The following is a 23,797-nucleotide window of genomic DNA, read 5'->3' as shown; positions in this document are numbered from 1 at the left end:
TGTTACTTGCATGTTTCATTAATAAGATCAGCGCCTTGCGAAGCGTTGGAGTATTTTTAAACAATCCTAAAAATAATCCTCTTAGTGAAAGAGTCGGTCGTGCCTCGTGAACCTTTTCATGTGCCCGGTGTGATGACTTGGTGCCTTTAACGAACTCGTTACTCCGTGTCCCACTGTTTGGTCCTTCAGCCGTGTTGCCCTTATAAGCACATGAACCCCTCTCGGCTCGTCACGCGGAGACATTAACTCGTCAGTCGCACTCGGATTACAGCGATCACAAAAGCCTTTATTCATAACAGAAACCTTTCTACGAGCTGCAGCGACTGCTCTAAAAAAATAGACAACAGCGTGTCTCAATGTGTGTAAAGTGCATTCATTGAAAAGTGGCGTTTACTATGTTGCAGATAAAAAAATAATGATCACAGAACTCTGTTTTTTTTTTTTTAGATCAAGAACATTCGATCATGTTTCCTCCTCGTCATCGTCGTCAGACTTGTTATGCTCCTCGATGGCAGCCCTGTAAGAAACACGTTTGAATTAGAGCGTTTCCCCCTCCAGGATTCAAGTCTGATTCAGAGTATTCATGAACAAGTCTTACCTGTAGAGGAGTAGTTGTTTGTTTAGGCTGTCTCTCAGCTCCTCTATCTCTTTGGTTTTTCTCTTCTGGATCTTTAACTCTGTCTTCAGCTCTCTGCTGCTGTCCTCCAGAAAGCACACTGTCGCCTGTAACACGGCCACAGCTTTAGTGCTTTGGGTCAAGGGTCAAGGGACATCTCTTCTACTTCCTAAGACTCCACCTTGCTCACCTTATACTGCCCCATGTCCTCTCTCCGTTGAAAGTGAATTAGTTTCAGCTTCTCCTCCAGACACGCCCTCTGGAGGTTCAGCCTTTGGATCTCCTCCTTTAGGGGTCTCAGCTGGGCCTTCAGCTCCCGGGCCTGCTCTTTGGCTTTCAGCAGCGCTCCGGCTGTTGCCTCCCTTCTCTTCAGCAGTGTGAGCAAGATGGGTTCGTACCTGGCCAGGACAACCATTTACAGTTTAATGAGGAAACATACATGTAATCAGACACTAAAGGTCTGTGTTTAAAGAGACAGGGAAATGAAAAACATGATGAATAATGATCAAGCCCAAATGAATACTTTGAACAACTTTACAGCACCTGTCCTCCAGCGCTTTCAGCCCACCCTGCAGATACTGCTGGACGTCTCCACAGGAGTGCCTCCTGCACTCGGTCAGCTCATCCTGGGTGCTGGAGGTCTGACTGGAGGTCTGGGCCTGAAGCGCTGCTTGTAGGTCTGAGAGCTGTTGCTGCTGAGCCGCCCTGAGCCGGGAGCCCTCTTCTGTCAGCTGGAGCACCAGCGACTGCAGCTTCTCCTGGAGGAACAGGGATTTCTATGATCGAGGTTTCCTCTGAAATGCACAGATAACAATGTTTCTTGAGGTGTTTCTTACCTCCTCTCTCCTCAGCACCTCCACCTCGCGGTGCTGGGTTTTCAGGGCGGCCTGGTTGTGAGCGCAGTCCCTGGCCACGGCGAACAGCCTCCTCTTCAGCCTTCTGAGCTCCTCGTGCAGCCCCTGTCTCTCCAGGTTCACCTTCCACAGCATCCTCTCCTCCTCCTGTCTCTCCTCCCTTAAGCCCTGAATCTCTTTCTTCCTCTCCTCTCTTCTCCCCTCTTCCTCCCTCTTGAATGTGTTCATCAGCTCTACCACTTTGCTGTCAAGTTGCTCCTCTTCCTCATCATTGCTCCCCGCTGACTCCCCTCTGTCTTTAGTCCCTCTCAACTCCAGCACCTCCGTCAGCAGCTCCTTCCTCCTCCTCTCCAACCGCTGTACCTCCTCTATGCACTCCTCCATCTGACACCCGAGCGCGCCTAAATCATTCATGCCAGATTCCAGATCAATGGTGTCCATCCTGAGCTCTTCGGCGTCGTCTACTTCAATCCCAGTTACGTCTCCTTTCGTGCACGTGTCTTCCTTCGTCGAAAAATATCCCGTCTTTGTCGCCTCACAGCACATCGGATCATTTTCTCTGCTATCTAATGGCATCGATGGCCCTGAAAACCCAAACAGAGGATCAAGAACCCCACGGTCTTGCCATTCCAGTGCCTTCATCGAGAAATGATTCTGCAGGCCTCCGTTTGTTGCTGAACCCACTGTTTCCTCATGTCTGCTCTCCCCGGAGGCTTTCTCTCCCCCTGCACGCCGACCAGCCCAGGACTCAAATTGCATTGGCTGGGTCTCCAACGTCATCGAGCTCCCTTGCTCAACTGGCACCAGTGTTGCACCCCTGTTAAGACGAGGATACTTACTGATGTGTACGTACTCCTGGCTTGCATCTGGAGCGCAGCCTTGGGGCTCATAGTCCATCCCAGACTCTTCCATAGAGCTCTCCAGCATGGCCAGCATCCCCAGGAGCTGACCCTCGTACTCCACCATGGTGTCACTCAGTTGGTTTCCCGCCGAAGTGAGAGGCATCTCCTTTTGGCGAGTAGCTACTGAGGTTACTCCACGCCTGCTACCGATGGTGCCCGAGATTTGTGACCGGCCTTGTGCCGGCTGCTCCTCAGTTTCAGCCCCATCCATGTGCGTGTCCATGTAGCTCGTGGAAAGATACGCTTGGGGAGAAACGCTTGTTTCTCCATAGCTCTCCGATGTGTCTTCCTCTTTGCTGTGGCTACGAGTTGATGTAGTCGAGCTCGTTTCATTGTAACTCGCTGAGAAGCGAGAGCCGAAAGGGACACCAATGAGCTCCTCACAGCCTTTCAGTAACTCATCCATCTCCTGTAAGTATGGCTTGATTAAAACCGATTGATTCAGCTGCGTTCCCTTGAAGGTGAGTCCAGATCGCGTCGCGAGGGTTCTGTCCGGATCCACATCCTCCTCTTTGATGAAGAGAGGCTCGAACCCAGATGAAACGCTGTCGTCCTCCATTGGTTCAGCCGAACTCTTGTATCCACCTCCGTTGTAGAAGTCTCCTTTTTTACGGCCGTCTCATCCCTTGACAAAAGCACATGAATACGTTAGACAGCCTATTCAACATGACGGCTGTAGTCGTTGGCAGGTGTGTTGCATGTCACAAATACTCGGCCCTGCGCTGATGAAATGTCGACAGACGAGCTGGGTTAATATTTTGCCCCTACGCCCGTGTGAGGTATGCAGATGTCATTAGCACATGTAGCTGGGCAAAGGGGGCAGATAATATACTACAAGCAGCTGTCCGGCGTGGCTTAGATGCCACAGAGACCAACTGACCGGCCGCTTGGCAATGATCAGACCACACCTCAAACAAGTCCACTCATGCAGAACACAGCGACTCTATGTAGATAAACACGTACAAAAGGCTGTCGTCTGAAGTGGCATTATGAACAGATTAGAGCAGATTATCCGAACATGTCATTGTGCTGATGGATGGGCATATGCACTCTCCCCCTGGTGAATAATGGAGCTGTAATTACACCCTATGAGGTGTTAGTCAAGACTGTCCAGAGACTCCAAGAGAGTAAATTGATCAAATTGACCCGATACTGTCATACTGACAGCGATTCGTAATGTAGAACGGGCGAGGAAGACAAGTGTGACATTTCATTTCATAGCTGCTGTTTCCTCGCCGAGCTCTATCGTTTGTGTTAAATAAGGTCAGATCATGAAAAAATAATGTTGAGTGGTAAAAACCTACAGGACTGGATAGTGTTGTACTTTATGCATGGCTGACTAAAGGGAAGACATGACACTCACCAGCTGTCTTGCTGCAAGGCCAGGCTTTGGGCACAAGTCACATTCCTTCAGACCTCCACCACACAAAGACGGCATTCTGAACGCTTGTTGTCTTCTTCTTTTACAAAAATGTCTTCTAAGCTTCCTGATTTGCGATTGAGCAAGCTGTTTATTTGGAAGTCGACTCTTGGGAGCAGGCATGCAGGGTTAGTGTTTGGATTTTCTTCAGCGGTTTCCATTCAAATTGAATGAAATACACAAACGTGAAATGTTGAATTGCACTTACTGATATACGTCCGGTTGGTTCTTCTGCCCTCACGCGTTGTCCTCAGGATGGAGCCGTTAGAAATGAGTTGAGGTTCCAGCAACAAAGCAAAGAGTGAGCGGGAGAAGTGTGTGCAGACAAACTTAGACAGTTGACCCAGCCTCCTCTCCTCCTCCCTCTCTCTCTCTCTCTCTCTCTCTCTCTCTCTCTCTCTCTCATTCTCTCTCTCTCTCAGTGTGCTGCTATGTGTGACCATGGCTACCTCGATTCTGTTTACATATATTAATAAACACTGGGCCAGGCAGAAAGAGGAGCCGCGGCCGGCTGTTTCCACCCAAGAGACATAAAGGATTTGCCAAAATGGACCTCTAAGAATTGTGCTGAACACCTGGTTGCCAAATGTGGTTTATAACCTGCTTGTATAATTTTATATTTGTTGGAAGATACAAAAGGACTTCACAACAACCTCCCTGAGAGTTGTCTTTATTCTCAGAGAACTTGCATTTTCCTTAATCAAGTGACATTTTCTTACTATACAAAAAGTAATCTGTCATATTTAAATAAAAACCACAGTGTTTACAGATTAAACTGAAGTTAAAACTGCGTTAGAACATTAGATAATTCACTGGATGAATGTTTTTATTATTTTGGTAAGGTCCGCAGCAGAAGGTGTCTACAATGCCAGATACAGCTGGATGTGTTTATTATGGCTTTAGACAGGTGTGTGAAGGGTTTATGGTGTGTGTGTGTGTGTGTGTGTGTGTCTGTGTGTGTGTGTGTGTGTGTGTGTGTGTGTGTGTGTATCATGAAAGAGAACATGGCTCCAGATTCCCCCCGCACCTCCTCATTATCGAGGCGTCTTTAAATAGCACCCCTCACTTTTCTGGCCGCTTCCCACGGGGAGGATTGGTTTTCAACCTAAACTTGTGACCCCGACAATGGAGCACAGGTGGTCTCGTGTAGTCTGAGGAGAGGGCAGAGGGGTCGAGACAGGCCTGTAAAAGACATGAGAAGATGTGGCCGACGTAGAAATATTGAGAAAGACAGAGCGGTGGAAAGACTCCTCATGTGACCTGTCACTTGAGCTGCAAATACTAAATGTTTTTTTTTGTATTTTTACCCCCAAAACAGACTTTATTTTAGTTCATCATTCATGTGACATCCCTTTTATGGGTTATAGTTCATTTTCATATTTCCTACCTTTCAGTACACACACGTTACATAAGAACACGTATAACAGTCAGACACCACTAGATGGCCTCATAGTTTAATTTTGACTCGTCTTATACATAAAAGGAAATATTACACTACAGACATTACACATTGTTACTTTACTGAGGTGGATGACCTTTCACACTCTTTTTGTCTATCTTGTTATTTTCTCAATGTTATTGAAGGCTAATTCCTGCTTTACAAAGAGACATGAAGCTAGAAAGAGAACGATGGACGCCTGTCTGTGTAATGAACAAAAAGGTCTGAGATTAATTCACCACAAATCCCACTTCAGAGTATTTACAAGATCCTTTTTTTTACTAAATATACTTTTATTTGCAGTTAACACCCTATAAAATAATGATGATTCCTTTGAGATTCAGCGCTGGCAATGACAAGATCGCGTCACTCGTGCTCAAGGAAAGATGTAATGTTGATCTAATCCGCTCTTGTTGGCCGCTGTGACTCTGTGTTTTGGCGAGTCTCGGCTTTGGGAGCGAGATGGTGATTCACATTGAGTTATGTTGAGGGATTTACTGTTTCAACACGCTGTTCAAACCTGTTGAGCTGATGCACACGACCACTGGGGCCACTGGGACTTGGAGAGACTTTGAGACTTTTCTTCCCTTGACCTCCACACAAAATCATCATCTTTTCGGTCTCTTTTCTCTCATTTCCCTTCGCGGAGGACGGAAAGATCATCAGTGTGTGTGGGTGTGGAGTCAGACAAGGGGGGAAACAAATATGTAAGGGGGCGTTGTGGTCGAGGACTGAATGTCCCGCTGAGATAGGCCATATGCTCTGTTTCTGTCTGCTCCAATCTGCAGGACTGCCCGAACTCACCAGAACATCCTGTCAGTGTGTCCTCCCCTTCCTCCTGTTCTTCTTCTCTTTCCATCCTTTAATCAGTCTCACAGACAGCTGAAACAAAAGCTGAACTCAAAAGGTTACATTCGTATTGTTCAAATTTCAAACCTTTTTTTGCCTTTCAGGGCCGGCAGCACAATGTCTCTTGGCTCAAAATTGTACTGCGATACAGAAGAGTATGCAACGTATTATTTACCAAAATCTGTTCCTTGATCATCTGTTTTAGTGTATATTCCAACACTTGTGTGTTGACATTAAGTGCATCTTCATAGTGCATATCTCATTCAAAACAAAATATGCATTTGGTCTATTGTTTGCTCTGAAAACATTTTTTCAAAAGCAGTTTGCATAAAGGAACACGTGCGTTTCATCTGAAAGCGTCTTTATGGGTGGCTCCACTCTGGTTACACTCACGGTGTTATTCAATGTCGGTGGTCTCACCACATTTGGTGCTCAGGGATTTGAGATTATTTCCTTATGTGATTAAAGTCAAAGACATTGGTGCTGAATATGAGCAAAATAACATAGAAAACAACGCAGATCTAACACCGAAACAAACCGTTGCAGTTACACTTGTGCAGTAGCTGAACATGTGTTTTAATTAGAACATGATTTAATCCAGTGGTCACAGTTTTTCAGTGTATTTTTTCCAGACAAAAAAAAAAATGGTTGTGCATGACCTAAAGTATGACCCACCAGCCTGCATGTACAGCCAAAATAGTTGCGGCCACATGTTTCTCATAGATGCATTACATTTCAGATGGTAGGCTGCACTAAAAAACATTTAAAGGAGCAATACTACAAAATCTGAAATGTCCAAAAGTGCCAAAAGAAAACACATCATGAAACATAAACAATGCATCTGTGACCACCCCCCAAAACATTCAGTGAACAGGAGTTTTAAGTTTCATCAGCATTTAAGTATGTTTATACACTGATACATGTTCAAAAGTTCATAACACGGCTGATGCTCTTGGACTGCTGATCTATTCGCTTTACAGTAAAAAAATCAATGAAGTGAGTCAGCACACTAAATCAGTTGCGGTAAACTTTTTCTTTAGAGGAAGTCAGAGGAGGAGCGGATGTCATTTTCTGGCATTATGTCTTATCTCAGCGGTAGAAGACAGTGTGAAAGTGAGATTGTGGAGTAAGAGAGACCTTGCTCAAGGGCACCATAACAACTATTTATTGTGCAAGGAGAGAACATTGCTTCACTTTCCCCGGGCACATTCTCTCAGCTGGTCTGGTGGTTTTTGAACTGATGACACACTCTAACTCCTGCTCTCTCACTTTGCTGCTCCCTTCCGTTTGTCATGTCGGGCATCATAAAGCATTGTCTCACTATGGCTAAGTGTGTTTTAATGACGGCGACCTTATCGGGTGTTTATTTTAAAGAGAGTGCCTCCGCTTCATAATTGTCAGCCGCCATCTTCTTTCTGTCGTCAGCCACCCAGTGTTTGTGCCAGTTGGCTTTTTCGTGGTCTTAAGGGATCACTTAATATTAGGGGCTCCTTGTCCTTCTTCACTGTGTTTTTACACTGTTCTAGGTTAAGAATGTCCTCTATTTAAAGACGTCAGACATGCTTGTCCTTAAAAACGACACAGAGCAGCTTCGGCTTGTACAATGCTTTGATTCACTTTTTTTTTTACCTCACCAAAAAAACGCTTTTAAAACAACTTCCCTTTTAGATCAAGATGTTGTCATAGTCAGGAAGTCTCACAGTGTTGGGACAGCGCCCAGGTTTTTCTTTTTTGTATTGCATCAACCTTTTCTGGCAGTTGTTTATGGTTCAGTGAATCACCTTTCAACTGTTACACAGACACAACCAGTTCACTGCGGACGATAAACATCTGAGGCGATGAGACAAGCTGACAGAAGTGAGCTCACACGCTCAGTCAGTGATGATCACACTGTGGGTTCAGTCACGGGCGACACACTTCATCCACAGCGTGCACAGCATGAACAATTAAACAATCAGGAAACATTCAATCTTGATCTGTGAATCTTTAACCATAGCGTCTCGGTTTTACATCAGTGTGTATTGGTGTCTGTTTATGTGTTGAACAGGCTTTTTGTGTGTCTGCGTGTGTCGACACAATTCCTCTTCAAGAAATGGAATTGAGTTATTATGAGTAGTGGTGGGAGGATTCATCGACTGCAGAGTCACTGTCGCAGGAGCCAGATTTATTGTTCAATTGTTGGAGGAAATGTTTTTGCCATGTTAAGCCATGGTTCCGGACCCGGGGTCCGATTGCTGGGGGTGCGACGGGATTTGTCTGCTCTGAGGTTGTCAAAATTAGATTTGCTCATGTATAACTAAAATCATCATAACACACTTTTTAAAGTCTGTATATAAAACTATTTAAAAAATATATATTGTATTTATCCTCAGTCAAACATAATAGTCCACTCTGTTTAAACCTGGTGTTTGTGCTCAGCGTTAGATAAAGATCATTATTAGTATTAAACTATGTGTAGGTGGCTGCGTGGGGCTGTTTCTGACTTGTGCGATACAAACATTTCCAGTAACTCCAGAGCTTTGTAAAGTCTAAAAATAAAACCCATCAAGATGCCATCACTTTATTTCATGTATGAAACTGAGTTATTTTCATTAAAGCAAGTTGATTTAATAAAAACAGACTAACTCATTTAATACGCTGACTTAAATGTTTCTATCTACAATGTAGCTACCATCTGACGTTGATGATCCCTTGACTTTTCCACTGTCGTTGCAGGATAAACACAGCTGTAATTGATATCATTAATTAGGGCCCTGTTCCATTTAGGTGGACCAGGGCCCTGGTATTGTGCGTGCTGGCTCACTGGAATGACTGTTACACACTAAATGGAACGGGGCCATAATTCATCTGATCGATAACACCTGTGTAAAAAAAAAAGTCCAACGCTGACCAAACACCTGCCAAACTGATGACACGCCCATCAGCCTCAGCTGTATTTTTTTATTTTTGTGCTAACGACTTCGCCGCATGTTAGCATTAGCATTTAGCTCAAAGTGCTGTGCTTACAGTAAGGACAGCCTCACAGAGCTGCTGGCGTGGCTGTAGCCTCGTGGTCTCGTTTCAACGTTAGTATGCGTGGATCTCACTTGGTTCCAGTAGATTCCTCTGGTCTTACTCATCTCCCTGCAGTAGACGCTCTCCTAGCTCTCGCTGGTGCCACTTTAAGCACCATCCATCATAAAGGCTCCCAGACGACATTCTGTTCACCTGAAGCTCGCTCCAAACCCAAACATGTAAAGCTGAGATGTATCGTTAGTGCTGTTACTGCTATGAGTCATTGGCTGGCGTGCGTGTACAGTATGTGCAGATGTGTATATTTAAGACGGTTAATGAGATGTAAATGTTAGCTTGAGGCTACTTCAGTAAATATTAACATTGCTTCCTGTAATAGAATACGTTTTATGACTTTTCAAAAGTTAACAAATTCTTGCACACTCCCAAAAGCCGTCGAGTGGGACTGTAGAAATGTGTTCTTAATCCCCGTTGTTTTCAGAAATGCTTTCACCAGAGACTCTGTTTTCCAGCTCTCTTAATTAGATGCTGTGCGAGCACCAATCCTGTTATTTTAATAAAGATTCGACAGAGGTCACCTCAGGTTTCCTGGCCGTGACGTCAGTGCCTCATTTAAACGACCCCCCCTGGAGAGATTGAAAACAGGCTGACGGTTCCTCTGCGAATGTAGAGAGGGAGAGACAAAGAAGAAAAGAAAGAACGAGAGATGGTTGGATGGATGGATGGAAACTCGTGGCCTGTTTTTGTCCAGTCCCAAACAAACCCAGCAGCAACCACACCCTCTCAGGAATTCCTGCTGCAAAAAATACTTCATGTCATGTTTTTAAAGGAGCAGTTCACTCTTTACCAGAACACGTTCAATGTTTTCTTACTTAGAGCCTCCATATTAAAGGATAAAAGGATTTATATGGAACTTGAAGCAAACACATGTGCACATTTTAAAGCAAAGCATGGGTTTGTTCACTTGTGTTACGTGTAGTTTCATAAATAGTGTTAAATAGTTATATAAGCACAGGAATAGAAAGAGATTCATGTGATGGATGTTATATGGAGTAAACCAACCTTTACTAACCAACACTGACTAGAGTTAAAGCCGTGAAGACAGCAAAACATGACAACAAGGGAAGTAAAGAAAATGTGAACAATTGCACACTGTAGTCCAAGAAAACAAGGTTGTTCTTAATCAACAGTATCTTGCATCTCGGCCTAAATGTTTCTGCGTGTTTTTTATCTGAGTAAATTGTGTGAACAAGTCTCAGTGTGTGTCTTCGTGTGCGTATGAATTGCCGGCCAGATGGCTCCGCACACAGGCAGTGTGTTTTGGCTCTGAAGGCTCCTGGATTCTGGGAAATACTTCACTATCCACTGTGCAGACACTTTAACGCAGGGCTTTGTGTGTTTGCTCTGACTCGGTTTTGATACTGAACCTTCTAGTAAAAACACAAGATCCAGTGTCGCTGGTCATGGACCATTTAAGACATTTATTTTTCCTTTAGTTTATGTCTGTGCATGTGTGTCCAGAAACGGTCAACTGAAAGCAAGAACCATCAACGGGCCAGCTTCAACTTGTCCGGGCTGAAGCAAACACTGATTGGCTCATAAAATATGATGGACGGCTGAAGGGTCACTAAACTGATCTGTGACCGGGTTACACACACACACACACACACACACATGCAGAGCCCACCCTTCTCCTCTTCCTATCGAGGGTCGACACTACGGTTCAATTTCTCCATTACATCACAGCCGATACAAATGTACGTTTAGAGGCAGCTTCAAGAAGAAGTCATTAGTGACCGCGGCGAACATAGTTTACAATATGGCAAAGTACGCCGCGTTGTTCTGGGATTATAGGTGTGTTGAGTCATTTGTTCGGCCTGACGTGGAAATGCATTTAAACAGGCCTTCGCTTTGCAATGACAGAGTGCGGTAACTTTTCAAGGGTATGGCTTTGTTTTAGGGTTGAGCTAACAGCTAGTAAGTAAATTACCCTCGTTGTCTGGCTCTCGGACAATAATGTTCCCTAAAGGCCCCGTAAAACAGCCAACAGCCAACTGTTACCGCTTCACTTTCAGCACGTTCAACCCATATTTTCTCTTCCCTGTCCTCCTCATGTCACACTCACTCATGACTCATCAATATTTACTCTCTGCCTCCTCTCACGAAGGAAATTAGACGGACGCCACCCTCCCGTTCTTACAACCTTACAACCGGGTCTTTCTCTGGCTCCATTGAAGGCAGGTCAGAGGAATGTGGTCGGGGCAGTGAGTGGCCGTCCCCACCACCGAGGGAAACAACATGTCTGGACAGGGAAATCTGGAGTTCAGCGGGGTCGGAGAATTGTTTTTTACTTTCTCCTTTTTTATATTTCTTTGCACTTTTACTCTCTTGAACTACTTTGGTTTATACTTTTGTTCATTCCTCTCTCCTTTTTCAACCAGAACTTACTGCCAACAGAGACTGTAACATCTATTCTAGTCGCGGGCTGGTGAGACAAAGCGGTCTCTGTTGCACAGAGGAGTCCCCTCTGTGTGTTTCACAGCTGAGTTATCAACCTGGAACCTCTCCCTCTTCTCTCTAAAACTATTATTACACGCCTCGATTCTCTCTCCGTCCTCATTTCTCTTTCTGTCACCTCTCTTTCCACCCATCCCACCCTTGACGTTATAAATAAATTGTGGACTGTGGAATGCAACTTTGGAGAGTTTTTGTCCTTTTTTTTTGGTGCTTCGATTGCGTTTCGCTTCTCAGAAATGCATTTGAGGATGCACGAGAGCACAAACATGCACACTTGTTATGAAGGTAATGAAACAAAACAGAGATGTGCAGTTAAGACCTGTTTTGGTGTTAACTTTTAAATGTAGTTTCAGCAATATGCTGTTGTTGAAGGAATGGACAGAGAGAAGCAGTCGGTGCAGAAAGAATGTGTCTGTGGCCGGACAAAGGCAGGTCGGGAATGATAATGCGGGTCCGAGGGAGCTGGGCTTATCCCAACCGGCAGTATGGATTTCCTGCCTGCAGCCTCCTTTCAGACACATCTAACACAATCACACACACACATACACAAGGGTCACGCAGCTGTTATTACAGTGATGGTGCCGTCTGTGCGCCGTGTGATTGGTCGGTCTCGAGGCCTCAAATGTCCTTGAGCAAAGTGTCGTACTCCTCCAGTAGATTGTTTGAGGCTAAGTCAAGCCCCGTCCTGTGTCCCCATGTATACAGTAGTCAACGGCGAGAGGCAAATATTATTTTTTATCCTGTTTGAATTGTGCTATGAATTACAAATATGATGTTTGTAAATTTAAAAGATAATCATGCTCCGACATTAAATTATTGTGATGAAAATGGGACTTTCTTGACGTGCAAAATTATCCTTTAAAATTGACAGACATCACATTTTTAATTCATAGCACAATTAAAACGCGATCAAATAAATATTTATCTCTCGCCATTGACTACCATACACATCTTTTCCGAAATAAGGTCCCATGGTGGTCAACCTAAAGCAGTCATTGTCACTGATTTGTTTCATTGTTCACAAGGTCAAACACAACCTGAAATACAGGAATAACAACCTCGGGGCAGGACTTAGCCTCTCTATATCAGCTGTGTTCTGACACACCATTACATTGTTGCAGACAATATATGACATTGTTTAGTAATTACAAGATGGGAACCACTAAGTGTTAAGTGCTGACATTACATTATTATTCACATGTTCTTTATTACTTTTGCGACATAATTTAACTACCAGTTACAGTTTGGTGGTACGTAGGGTGAAACAATGTAATTTTATCAGACTGTTCATAACGAGGTTGTTATTCCTGTATTTCAGGTTGTGTTAGAACTTGTGAACAATGTAACAAATCAGTGACAATGACTGCTTTGACATTGGAATTCTCTATGAATGTTATAATTTATGTTGGTTTTTAGTCACGACGGGACTAAATTAATGTCAGTTTGTCCGTTCAGCGCTTTGGTCCAGACTGAATTATTTCATCATGATAGTGGGTTGTAATCACATTTTACAGACATTCATGTTGAATGATGCCGACTGACTTCTCCTTTAGCGCCGCCATGAAGTTATTTCACAGGTTTTAAATTGGTAATTTTGGGGTAAATTCTAATGACATTTGCTAAAGACAATCATGTCCCCTTCTGCATTAAGTGAACGTGTTTTAATTAGAAATAAAGTACCTGCAGAACTAATGACATTCACGTCAGCCGCAGCTGTGCTTTGTGGTAAGCGCTAATTAGCGATTGTTAGCGTGCTAAACTAAGATGATGTGCATTGTCATTGTGAGCATGCAGATGTTAGCATTTAGCTCAAAGCTCCACTGTGCCTATCGACAGCTTCCCAGAGACGATGACATGGTTTTAGACTCGTCTTGTTCAGTTTCATTCACTGGAGCCAAAACGAGACATAAGCATCTGATTATTTTATCTATAAACTTATATTATATTGTGATATATTTAAATATTGTGATACAAAATGTCAATATTTGGGATATAAGATGTTATCCATATTGTCATCTCTACTTGCGAGGCAGCAAAGGACTTGTCTTCAGACTGTTTGAACTTGTTTTGTGGATATATTTTCTGCGTTACCATTATCATACATACTGAGGATCCTGTATATTACATTAAATTACATTTATTCCGCTTTTTCATCCAAAGCGACTTACAATCAGTAAGTATGTCTCTGTAATCATGTGTTCATGAGTAAACAGAACTCCTGCATGTCTGTGTCCTTCCATGATATATAATTAAGTTTGTTGCAGCGACACAGAAATATGCTGGATCCTAAATGCGTGCGTTTGTCCGATTGCCTTATAACTTGTTCCACAACTTTCTTAAATTATTTGCATTACAAACAAAAAGCATTTTAACTTTCATGATAGATTCAGCTTAATCTTTTGGGTTTTTTGTTTTTTTAGCAGGAGTAAGGAATGGAAAGTGAGCGTGCATGTTAACAAACAAACACACAGTAGAGCTAGAAAAGTAGAGATGGAAGACAAGAAACGAAGCAGGAAAAGAGCGAAGGGGAGGATTGGTGATACATTCCCCAGTAGGCTCACAGTGTTCTGCCGGTTAATGATTTTGCTCTTTTCACTTCAAATGTACAGACGCTCTGCAGCTCCCTTGCAGGCGTACAGAGGGCGGCTGTTTTCTCCATGGAAACGTTAAAACATTTCAATCTGTTAGGCGTGAGTGAACTAAGCTGTGACTCATTTCGACCCCTCCCAACACACCAGTACACGCACACAGTATGGATTCACCCGACCCTCACAGAAAAAACTATGAGTCATCATTTACTAAAACTGTGCAACAGGTCAGAGGTTTTTTTGGGGGAGAAACAACTAACTTTTAGTTATTTTTTCTGAATCTGCAGCAGGATCTGTGACTCTTGGCTGACGGAGATCCTACAGTTCTCCGGAGTGTTTGCTCACGTGATATAGCGAGAGGCTGCCGACTCGCACCGAGAGCATGTGATCTACTGGAGGAATGGAGGCCATTAAAGTTGCAGCATATGCAAACCATACCGACAGTGATATCCTTAGATTGTGTGCCAGAATTAGCCCAGGAATCTCAACGGGACAGGTCATTTATCTGCCTCATCACAGGAGCTAAAAGAAGACAGTGACCCACTAGCTGCACTGATAATAGATGAAGCAGACCTTGTGAATCTGTTTGGTGATATTTATCACGTATTCAATCCAAAATGTACCTTTTGTCACGATAATGTCAACTGAGTCTCGACACAAATGGAAATCTGGATGGAAATTATTTTCAACCTTTATCTGAGAGGTCAGAAGATCAATCAATTCAAAGAAAACCAGGTGCTTCTTAAATGTTTTTTATTGTAGCAATAAAAGCTTTAAACCAAGGAACTGACAAAGCCGTATTATTATATTCGTACTTTGCATGAAAATGTGTTTTACTTCTTCTGTAGATTTTCTGCTGGAGCTCTGCTTTCTTTATGAGTTCACTCCTGTGATGTTGGTTGTTTGTATTGGTTACAGCACATGAGAGGTTGGGGTGGAGGTTTTGACATTTTTTGGTGATTTTTTCCCCTGAGTGCGATATCAATGCAAGTATTTATTAGAGGATACATGTTCAGTGTGCTCTCCTTGGACAAAGATACTGAATTTGTTTCAAAATACAGTATATCAAACACTTTTTAAATTGTACACTGTGCTGTGTATAGTTCAAATACACTATAATACAATATACCCTACATACAAAAATTCAACTTATAATAATGGTATTGTACTGTTTACAAATACAGTCAGTAGTGTACTACTGACTGTATTTGTAAACAGTACAAACTTGGTGGTGATTTCAGTGCATTTTTACATTTTTAACAGACCTGAAAATAAACTATCGGTGCTGAAATGGTAGTTTGAAAACAAACGTACACATTAAATACAGTATGATGGAAGTAAAGTTAGAAAACGAATAGAATTGAATTTTTTTTTTCTCCAGCATAAAAAGACCCAAAATTAACATTGTAAGTTAACTACTTAATCATTTAAACAGCGTTCCCTCTCAGGCCTTTTGATTGTTGATCACGGCAACCGACATCACTATATGCGGTTTCCCCTGTATTACTAGCAGTACAATACTACACAGAGATACTGCTTTCTTCCATTGACATAGATAGATTATATACCCGAAGTATATAAATGATATTATAGACTGAGGTCACAGGCGGGTTTCAGTTTGTTCTCCTGAGGCTGTGACACCTCCTCCTCCAACTCATGCTTCGCCTTCATTACATCAGCGGTTCTCCTCCACATTCAAACCAGATGAGCCAGTCCCGCGACAAACACACACACACACACACACACACACACACACACACACACACACACACACACATATGCTCACCACTTCTAATAAGTGTCTCCCCCCACCCACCCACCCACCCACAGAGTGATGTCAGCTTGTCTCGTCCCTACCGCAGAGCAATTTGAAACCCACTTCAGACTTCAGGGGTGGAGCTTGTTATGTTGAGGTTGGGTACAAACGGACAAGGCTTAAAAGGTAACCGGCCCCTTGAGACTCGCCTCACCTGTCCGTCTGATAGTGTGTGTGTGTATGTCATGTTTAACAAGGGGTATCGTGTTTCCACCTGGCTGCACAGTGACACGAAACAGCCACTCCCTCTTATCTACAGGAGAAAAAAACCCTGCTGAACCTTCTTCACCTTTGCCAGGCCACCTTCCAACACTGGACCGCTGAGTGGTTTCTCTGGGAACTTTGTCATCACATTTCCTTTTTAAGATCTTTTGCCTGTCTTCTCTGTGAAAGCTACATAAGAGTTACGCCGGGCTTTCTGCCGTGTATTTTGGCTCATATAGTGACTGGACACACTGGTCCAAGGTATGTGTTTTTCTTTCCTAGAGGCCGTGATGCTTATTGGCCCAATGGTTTTCCTCGTAAGGGAGCCTGGGATGACTGCATCTGATCCCATGCAGTTCAAGTGAAGTGTCCCAATACTGAAGGTGAAAATGTTAAAAATATCAGCGGCTTGGAACGCGAGGAGACACAACTAGGGCTGGAATGGTGTGGTTAACTCCTAACAACACTGTGAGAGGTGGGAGGAGAGGCTGGCTCTCATACAGAGGGAGGGACTCAGAGAGCATGGAGCTTCATTCACTCTGCTGAACAGACACACACACACACACACACACACACACACACACACACACATGCTCCACAAAGCTGTTCTCAGACTGAGAGAAAAGAGGGGAGCGGAGGAGAGGACTGCACGCTCGCTGAGTAAGTTTCATACAGTTATGTCTTGTTCTGACTATTTTTTTACAGCAAATAGTTTGAATTGTGTGCCAATGTGACACAGTGGAAGCAGATGAAGTGCACGTTTCATCTATTTTTGTTCAAATTTGTCTTTATGGTGTAAAAAAGTAAGCAAGTATTTTTTCCACTGCTGGTTTTATTGAAATTAACTTCTTTCTCTTCTCCAACTCGCCCATAACAGTACACCTTTCTGCTGATGTGAACCACATGTCACACATGCATGCATGCATACACCCACCCACACACACATACACACACACGCACACGCCCACACACACACACACACACTTAGACTCTGCAGAGGTCCAGCTCGCCTCCCTGGTGCTTTTTCCTCTTCACAAAAATGAGAGAATAGAAAAAGAGGGAGTGGGGGCGGACTAGTGGAGGGAAAACTTTCATAGGGCAATTAGGGAATGCTCTAACATTCCATTGTTAACAGTTAGGCTGGTATATATTCCTGATTAATCCTCTGTTTACTTTTTTTCTCTTCATTTTGTAATAACCCAAATGAATCTGCTCTTTTTTCCATCTTGTTCTTGCTTTCTCATGTCACTCTGACCTCCCACTGGGTTTCATTTTCATCCTATTTTTCTGTCTTTCCATCTCTCTCTCTCTCTCTCTGTCTCTCTCTCTCTCTCATCCTGCTGATCTCATTGTTGTCCCAGGTGGTGACAGACAGGAAAAACAGAGACACTGAGTGAGGCCAAAGAGGGTCAGAGGGGTTCATCAAACCCTGGACGGAGGTTTCAGATCCTGTGACTTGTTCACGAAAGAGGACACGCTGATCCGGGTGGAGGCACCGGGCCGTAGCTCCCAGGACCAACCTCCAGGATGTCTCGGAGGAGGTCCACAGGCGACCTGGTGCCCAAGGACATCACTGAGATCTTAGCCCGGGAGGCGAGGGTTCAGCGTGGGCAGAAGAAGCCGGGTAGCTCCCTGGGACAGGCCTTCAGCTGGTTAAAGGGGAGCAGGAGGAAGAAGAACCTTAACAATGGGCTTAACCGAACAGCTGTTGGTGTCACGGATGCCAAACTGGGACTTCAGAACCATGACCCTCCAAAAGGTGAGTGTGTCAAGACTTTATACGTAACTTTTCTTAAATTGTAGGTGTCCAGCTGATGCCTTTATAGAGTGACAAAACACAAGACATAAGAACGAAAGACATGAGGAAAAAAGGCTCAGTGTTCTTTCACAAAATGCAGCAAAAAATTGCATTTTTTCTTTGTTTTTCAGTCTCTATTTATGAAGACAAATATTTTTACTTTACCAAAGGATCAAAGGAATATTGAAAGCTGTTGCTCATACTGAAGAACCCACAGAGAATCACTCGACTCTGCGGTTTCTAAAAAGCTCTACATCGTGAGCTTCCTCCAGCTCATTGTTTGGGTTTTACGGTGCACAATTCTACTGTTTCGGTTCAAACGCACCGCACTCATGAACCTAATTTTCTAACCAAAAGCCTGATATTTCCCACATGAGTTAGTGGAGACGGGGACAGAGCTTAAAGGAGCAAAAAAAGAGCTAAAATTGTCCTGGTGGTCACAAAAACAACTGTAAATGACTGCTGACCCGTGAGGCTGTGTAGCAGGAGCCTATCGGCGCTGAGGTGCTCCTCCTGTTGTCACTGACGTCCTGACGTTGTTGAATCAGACATGGAGGAAAAAAATAGGAAAGAGCTCCACGATAGTACCTCGTTGTACAGAGACCGGTTGAAAATCTGTATAAATCTGTTTATAGATCATAGACTGTCTATAGTATAAAGAATAACGCAGCTGCCGTATTTATGCCCAGAAGACATTATTGTGAGTGTTGATGGATCAGCTACAATGTTAGCCGAGCACTGATCGAAAACAACAAAAGCTGTTTGCTTGTCGCTTTGCGGACAGACAGAAAATGAGAAGGAGGTTATTGTCTCTCTGTCACACACCAGATTAAGAAAGGATCAACTCCAGAATATCATCTTGATATCAATTAAGTTTCTGTCTCTTATAAGAGCTGCAATAGAAGTCTGTCAGGATGGAAATTACTTGTCAAGGTCCAGTTTCGGTGAGGAACAGAGTTTGGAAGCCACGGTTTGCTTGTTTGGCAGCACCACTGTATCATTCTGGCTTGTTTTGTCTGCCGTGATCACAGACTGTACGGCCATGATGTTTCAGGGAAATGTGTTGACTTTTAGATGAAGATGGAAAAAGGGATTTTGTTATTGTGAGGACATCAGTTTGTAAATTTATAAATTGGCAGAAGTGACACACACACACACACACGCAGACTGACACAGGGTCTAATCCCCCTTTCTGTTTACTGATGAGTTTGCTTGGTCGGCAGTACCGCGATTACCCACAGTCCCCATTTCCTGTTTTTCTTCCACCTCCAAAGCCATCCCTCTCTCTTCTGTCATTGTGTGTGTGTGTGTGTGTGTGTGTGTGTGTGTGTGTGTGTGTGTGTGTGTGTGTGTGTGTGTGTGCGTGTGTTACTGTAGTAACTATCCAACAACTCTTGGCAATCCAGATTCACAGTCTGTCAGACCTTGTTTGGTCTTTTGTGGTTTTTGTTGCTCGTTCCGCCTAAAAAGAACTTCCCTGATCCCTTATTATGCCGTACATTGTGGTTTTGTTAGGGTCTGCAGAGATCTATGAATACTGGATGGGTAACAGGCAGTGACTCCATTTGAAACCAAAGATTATCTAGTAGTACGGCTAATAATTCCCCAGCAGAGGATGTGGTCAAAGGCTGATGGGGAGAATGTGTGGGAACCATATTTTTTGGGGGGCATTCTGTCTCAGTCGTTTTCTGTTTTTTAGACTAAAGATGACCGCTGTCAAGCTTGTCCAAGAAATACATCGCAGATAATCATGAACGCCCAACCAGCCGGGAGTTGCAGATTAAATAGCGCAACTGAGGTTTTTCCTTTTTCTCTTATTCTCTTATTGTTTTACAGTATTTTAGGTTCCGTTTATTGCAAGATTTTATTACTTATAACTTTATTTAATGTTCGATCGCCGGCATATCGTTTTGGTTTGTCTATAATTGGGCGCTGAAGACATGTTTACAAATGGTTGAAAGTTTTATTTTGGAGAAAGAAATCTGTGAATTCAGAAAAACAGGAAGTGGAAGGTCTGTAGCTGTTTGACAGAAAGATCTGTTCCATGAACCGCTTGTTCTTTCTGTCTCACCTGTGTGTGTGTGTGTGTGTGAACAAATTGATTTAGATTGTCTTGATCTCTTTGGCTCTTTGTCTCTCATAGAGAGATTAGGGGAAGGCTGTTTTCCCACCGGTATATAATTGGTGATTTGCATCTTTATTTTTCCTCTTCGCTAAAAGACCTTGACACACACACCGTTCTGTTCATTCTCCCTGAACCCGCTGAGCGACTTTACCAACCTGACAAGACAAAGCACGAATCTGTTCAAAGACATCTGTCACACGGACTCTTGCAGTATATGTGCTCACACACATATAGATATACTGGTCTGACCCACATAAGCTTACAATACTTGTAAAGGCCTTTACACATTAGGGTCAATATTTGTGTTTCAAACTGTTTTGTATGTTATGTATGTTTGGCATAAACCGATCACGTTGTGCGGAAAAGACCATATTTGACCATATTTGGACTGTACAGTCCACCCTAATTCCTACACTTCTTTATAGTCTATTTCATCATGCTGTATTGAAGAAGACGTGAAACTAGAGATTGAGACCATAAACTCATGTTCACAATGTTTACTGAGGTAATAAATCAAGAGAGAAGTAGAGTCATTTTCCCATAGACTTCTATACAAACAGACTTCTCTGTGTAACCTGATGGCCTTTAGAGAGAATGCAAATTTAAGGAACTTCTGCATTGGCTTCTTTTGTCAGAACCGGAGGTTGCCACCAGGTCCGAATCGTCTGAACACAGATGGCAAACTTTATCACTGCTTTCAACCTTCGGTTCTTACCTTTCACAAAAAAAGCCCTCGACATAAACGTTTTTTTGTAAAGATGTATCTTGTATAAAATCCTTTTAAAACATTCTCCAGGGCAGGTACACCACCCAAGGACATTAGCATTGAACTATTTATTTATGGCCATAATAGAGCCAGATATTGGGGTTAATTAAGACAAGTTAGCTGTTAGCGAGCTAATGTTAGCTATGTGTTTGCTAGCTAATGTAGTTTACGAAAGCACTTGCAAACATAATACCTGTTGGTACATACCACCACACAGCAGCTTTCAGGCATTTCTTTGTTGTTTGCTAGCAGACGAAAGTGACAAGGAGGAACCTTCAGGCTATACAAAGTCAATGAATTGTCCCCTCCGGTGTGGACGGGACTTAATCGCTCTCTGTCTCTATTGCCTTGCTCATATGGTAACAGATCCAGTGATACAAATTCATGATGATTCACAAGTGAATAATTTAGGAAATACTAAATGCAAAACAAGGAAAACATTTTTAGACACAACAATCAAAGGTTAGTGAGATCTGAACTTAAGATGTGCGAACAGACATTTGACGTGATGCTTCAAACGATGACAGAGTAGTGAAAGAGAGAAACTCTGACTCTACCCTCCTCTTACTCACTGCGCCTTCTTGTGTCTGTTGCACTGACATGTCGCTCTAACTATAATATGTCTTTGTTGGTGGGTTTACATCGGCTGTGTCATCTCTGCAAGACTGGCTCAGATCTGCTCCTCCGCGATCCAGAGCTCTGCAGTCCAGGCGCTGACTGCCGGCTATATTTTACAGAGATTCCTCTCTTATAAAAGAAATAACACTCTTTCAAGTGCTGGATTCCTGAGAGCCGTGCATCAGAGTGGCGTGTGTGTGTGTGTGTGTGTGTGTGTGTGTGTGTGTGTGTGTGTGTGTGTGTGTGTGTGTGTCAAGGTTTTTTAGCGTGTGCGTGTGCGTGGCAGCCTGGATGCCAGATTGGACCTGGAGTTATGCGATGGAGAGGAGAGATTACAACAAATCACAAAGCCTCATTCAGCCTTGAGAAGAATCTTAGGGAACACTCTCTCAATGCTTTTTTAATTAGAGCGACTTCTCACTCACCCACACACACACACACACACACACACACACACATATTTCTCTTTCTCTCAGATTTTTCAGTCTCTTTGTCTATTCATTACTGCATATTACTGTTTTTGATACCCTCTATTCTGCCGGTGTGTTGGTCCCCCCTGCTTATTATTGTGTAATCATTGTGTGTTTAAACATGTGTGTGTGTGTGTGTGGACATCCACAGCGCTGAGCGGGGGGGTGTGACCGAGTGCTACCCTGTATCAGAGGGTATCTCTGTGTTTGTGTGTCAGCAGCATATTGCTCGGCTTAGGGCGGCGCCAACCCAGTGCCGGCGCTCATTACATCACCTCCACACACACACACACACACAAGGGCGTACAGAGCCCTCGCAACTACCTGCTTTGTCCAGCACTGCCCATCTTTGGCTGCTGGCTGTTTTAGCGGTGAGGTCATTCTGCACAATCTCTGGGATTCCACGCGTTCGTCCGAGTGGAGTGTGTAGTCATTGTTTTCTACACGTGTGAAGCCGTGTGTGTCTGTGTGTGTGTCTGTGTGTGTGTGTGTGTGTGTGTGAGAACACTTTTTTACAAATGCGGGTCTTGTAAATGTGGTCGTGATAGATCCCATTCGTTGCTTGATTTTTGTGTGTGTGTGTGTGTGTGTGGCTGCCACATCACAAAACACAGTGAGGGTGTGTAGATTCACAAACTATAATGCAGATTACAGACCTGGCGGAGTAATTTAAGAGCAAACATCTCATTACACAGAGAACGTTGTATACAGGCGTAGCTCTATTACAGGCCACAACTCAGGGCTACTTTAATACAGCTTGGCAGGATGAAGGCAGCGGGCGGAGGGCAAAAAGAAAGGCATGCGGCAGAGAGGGAGGAGTGTGAAAGTTTAATGCCACCACACAATGTTCCCCTGCGAACATCATTCACTACTCACACACACACACACACTTGGATGAGTGAGGTAATTTTACCTGGGTAAGCAGATACCTCCAAGCCTCATCCATCCATCACCGTATAGACTGAAAGCCACGCACGGTGAGGTAAACGTCTCCCAGCCAACGGCACGGTGAGGCGGCTGTGCTGCTCGGAGTGAAACATTAATCGTCTTTAATGTCGGGATGTGAAGTAAACTCGAGTGTTGCAGAAGAGGATGGAGAAAATGAGAAAGCGTGATAAAAATGTAGGTCACACCACAACCCCCCACCCCCCTCATATGAACCATATCTCTTTAGAAAATCATGCACATATGCTACTTTTGGAAAATCCATGCAGATAACACATAGGCCCCCTCACATGTACAGGAAGGGGGGGGGGGTACTAAAATGACTTGTGATCAACATCCGACGCTTTTCTCCAGAGGTATTGTTTATGCAATAAGAGCTAATGGGTTGTTTCATAGGACATGGAGTGTGTTTGATGTGGCGGAGGAGCAGCTGGAAGACATCAGCGTGGGACTGAGGGAGTGGGAGTCTGTATACACGGGGATATACAACTGATTTACCCGTAAGACTGTTTGTGTGTTTGTGTGTGTGTTTGTGTGTGGCTCCTGTTACGTAACTTGATGTAATGGATACACCTGTTGAACACTGTTTACCTGATCCAGCTGCACGCTCTCTCTTTCTGACTTTTATCTGTGAAGAGCAGAATAGACCAGACGATGACAAAGCACCTGAGGAATTCAGTCGATCTTCAGTAGAGTGAAATTCGGGACCTTATATGTTCTGATGGGCTGGTTGTACATCGTCATGCAACACCAACCGCTGACTTTATGTTATCGCTTAGATGTTTGTTTCTGTTTTAAGCTGCAATGCCAAAACAATGATTTATCACCTGACTGGCCTCTTGTGACTTTACGTTCACAC

The 23,797-nt window shown here is 43.7% G+C and overlaps 1 protein-coding gene across 1 annotated transcript; it reads right to left on the bottom strand.

Annotated features, from left to right (window-relative positions):
* Window positions 1-271: 271 nt before the first annotated feature.
* sync (syncoilin, intermediate filament protein) lies at window positions 272-4,084 on the bottom strand. Its single transcript, XM_079175768.1, has 6 exons — window positions 4,001-4,084; window positions 1,453-2,997; window positions 1,160-1,374; window positions 807-1,014; window positions 599-723; window positions 272-517 (listed from the first exon to the last, which is right to left on the bottom strand). Exons 2-6 carry the CDS (start codon window positions 2,929-2,931, stop codon window positions 463-465), a joined length of 2,082 nt encoding a protein of 693 aa, XP_079031894.1. The 5' UTR covers window positions 2,932-2,997; window positions 4,001-4,084; the 3' UTR covers window positions 272-462.
* Window positions 4,085-23,797: the final 19,713 nt, after the last annotated feature.

The sequence above is a fragment of the Pholis gunnellus genome, assembly GCF_910591455.1.
Source record: "Pholis gunnellus genome assembly, chromosome: 16".
In the NCBI taxonomy this organism is placed as follows: Eukaryota; Metazoa; Chordata; class Actinopteri; order Perciformes; family Pholidae; genus Pholis; species Pholis gunnellus.
Note: the sequence above shows the minus strand (reverse complement) of the source record. Positions and strands in the feature narration are given on the sequence as shown.

Bases quoted from the DNA above. Each gene is read 5' to 3' on its own strand.
- sync (XM_079175768.1), bottom strand. From the start codon at position 2,931: ATGGAGGACGACAGCGTTTCATCTGGGTTCGAGCCTCTCTTCATCAAA. The intron at 1,015-1,159 runs GTGCTGTAAAGT...TGTCCTGGCCAG, and splicing joins CTGAAAGCGCTGGAGGACAG to GTACGAACCCATCTTGCTCA. The intron at 518-598 runs GTAAGACTTGTT...TGTTTCTTACAG, and splicing joins AAACAACTACTCCTCTACAG to GGCTGCCATCGAGGAGCATA.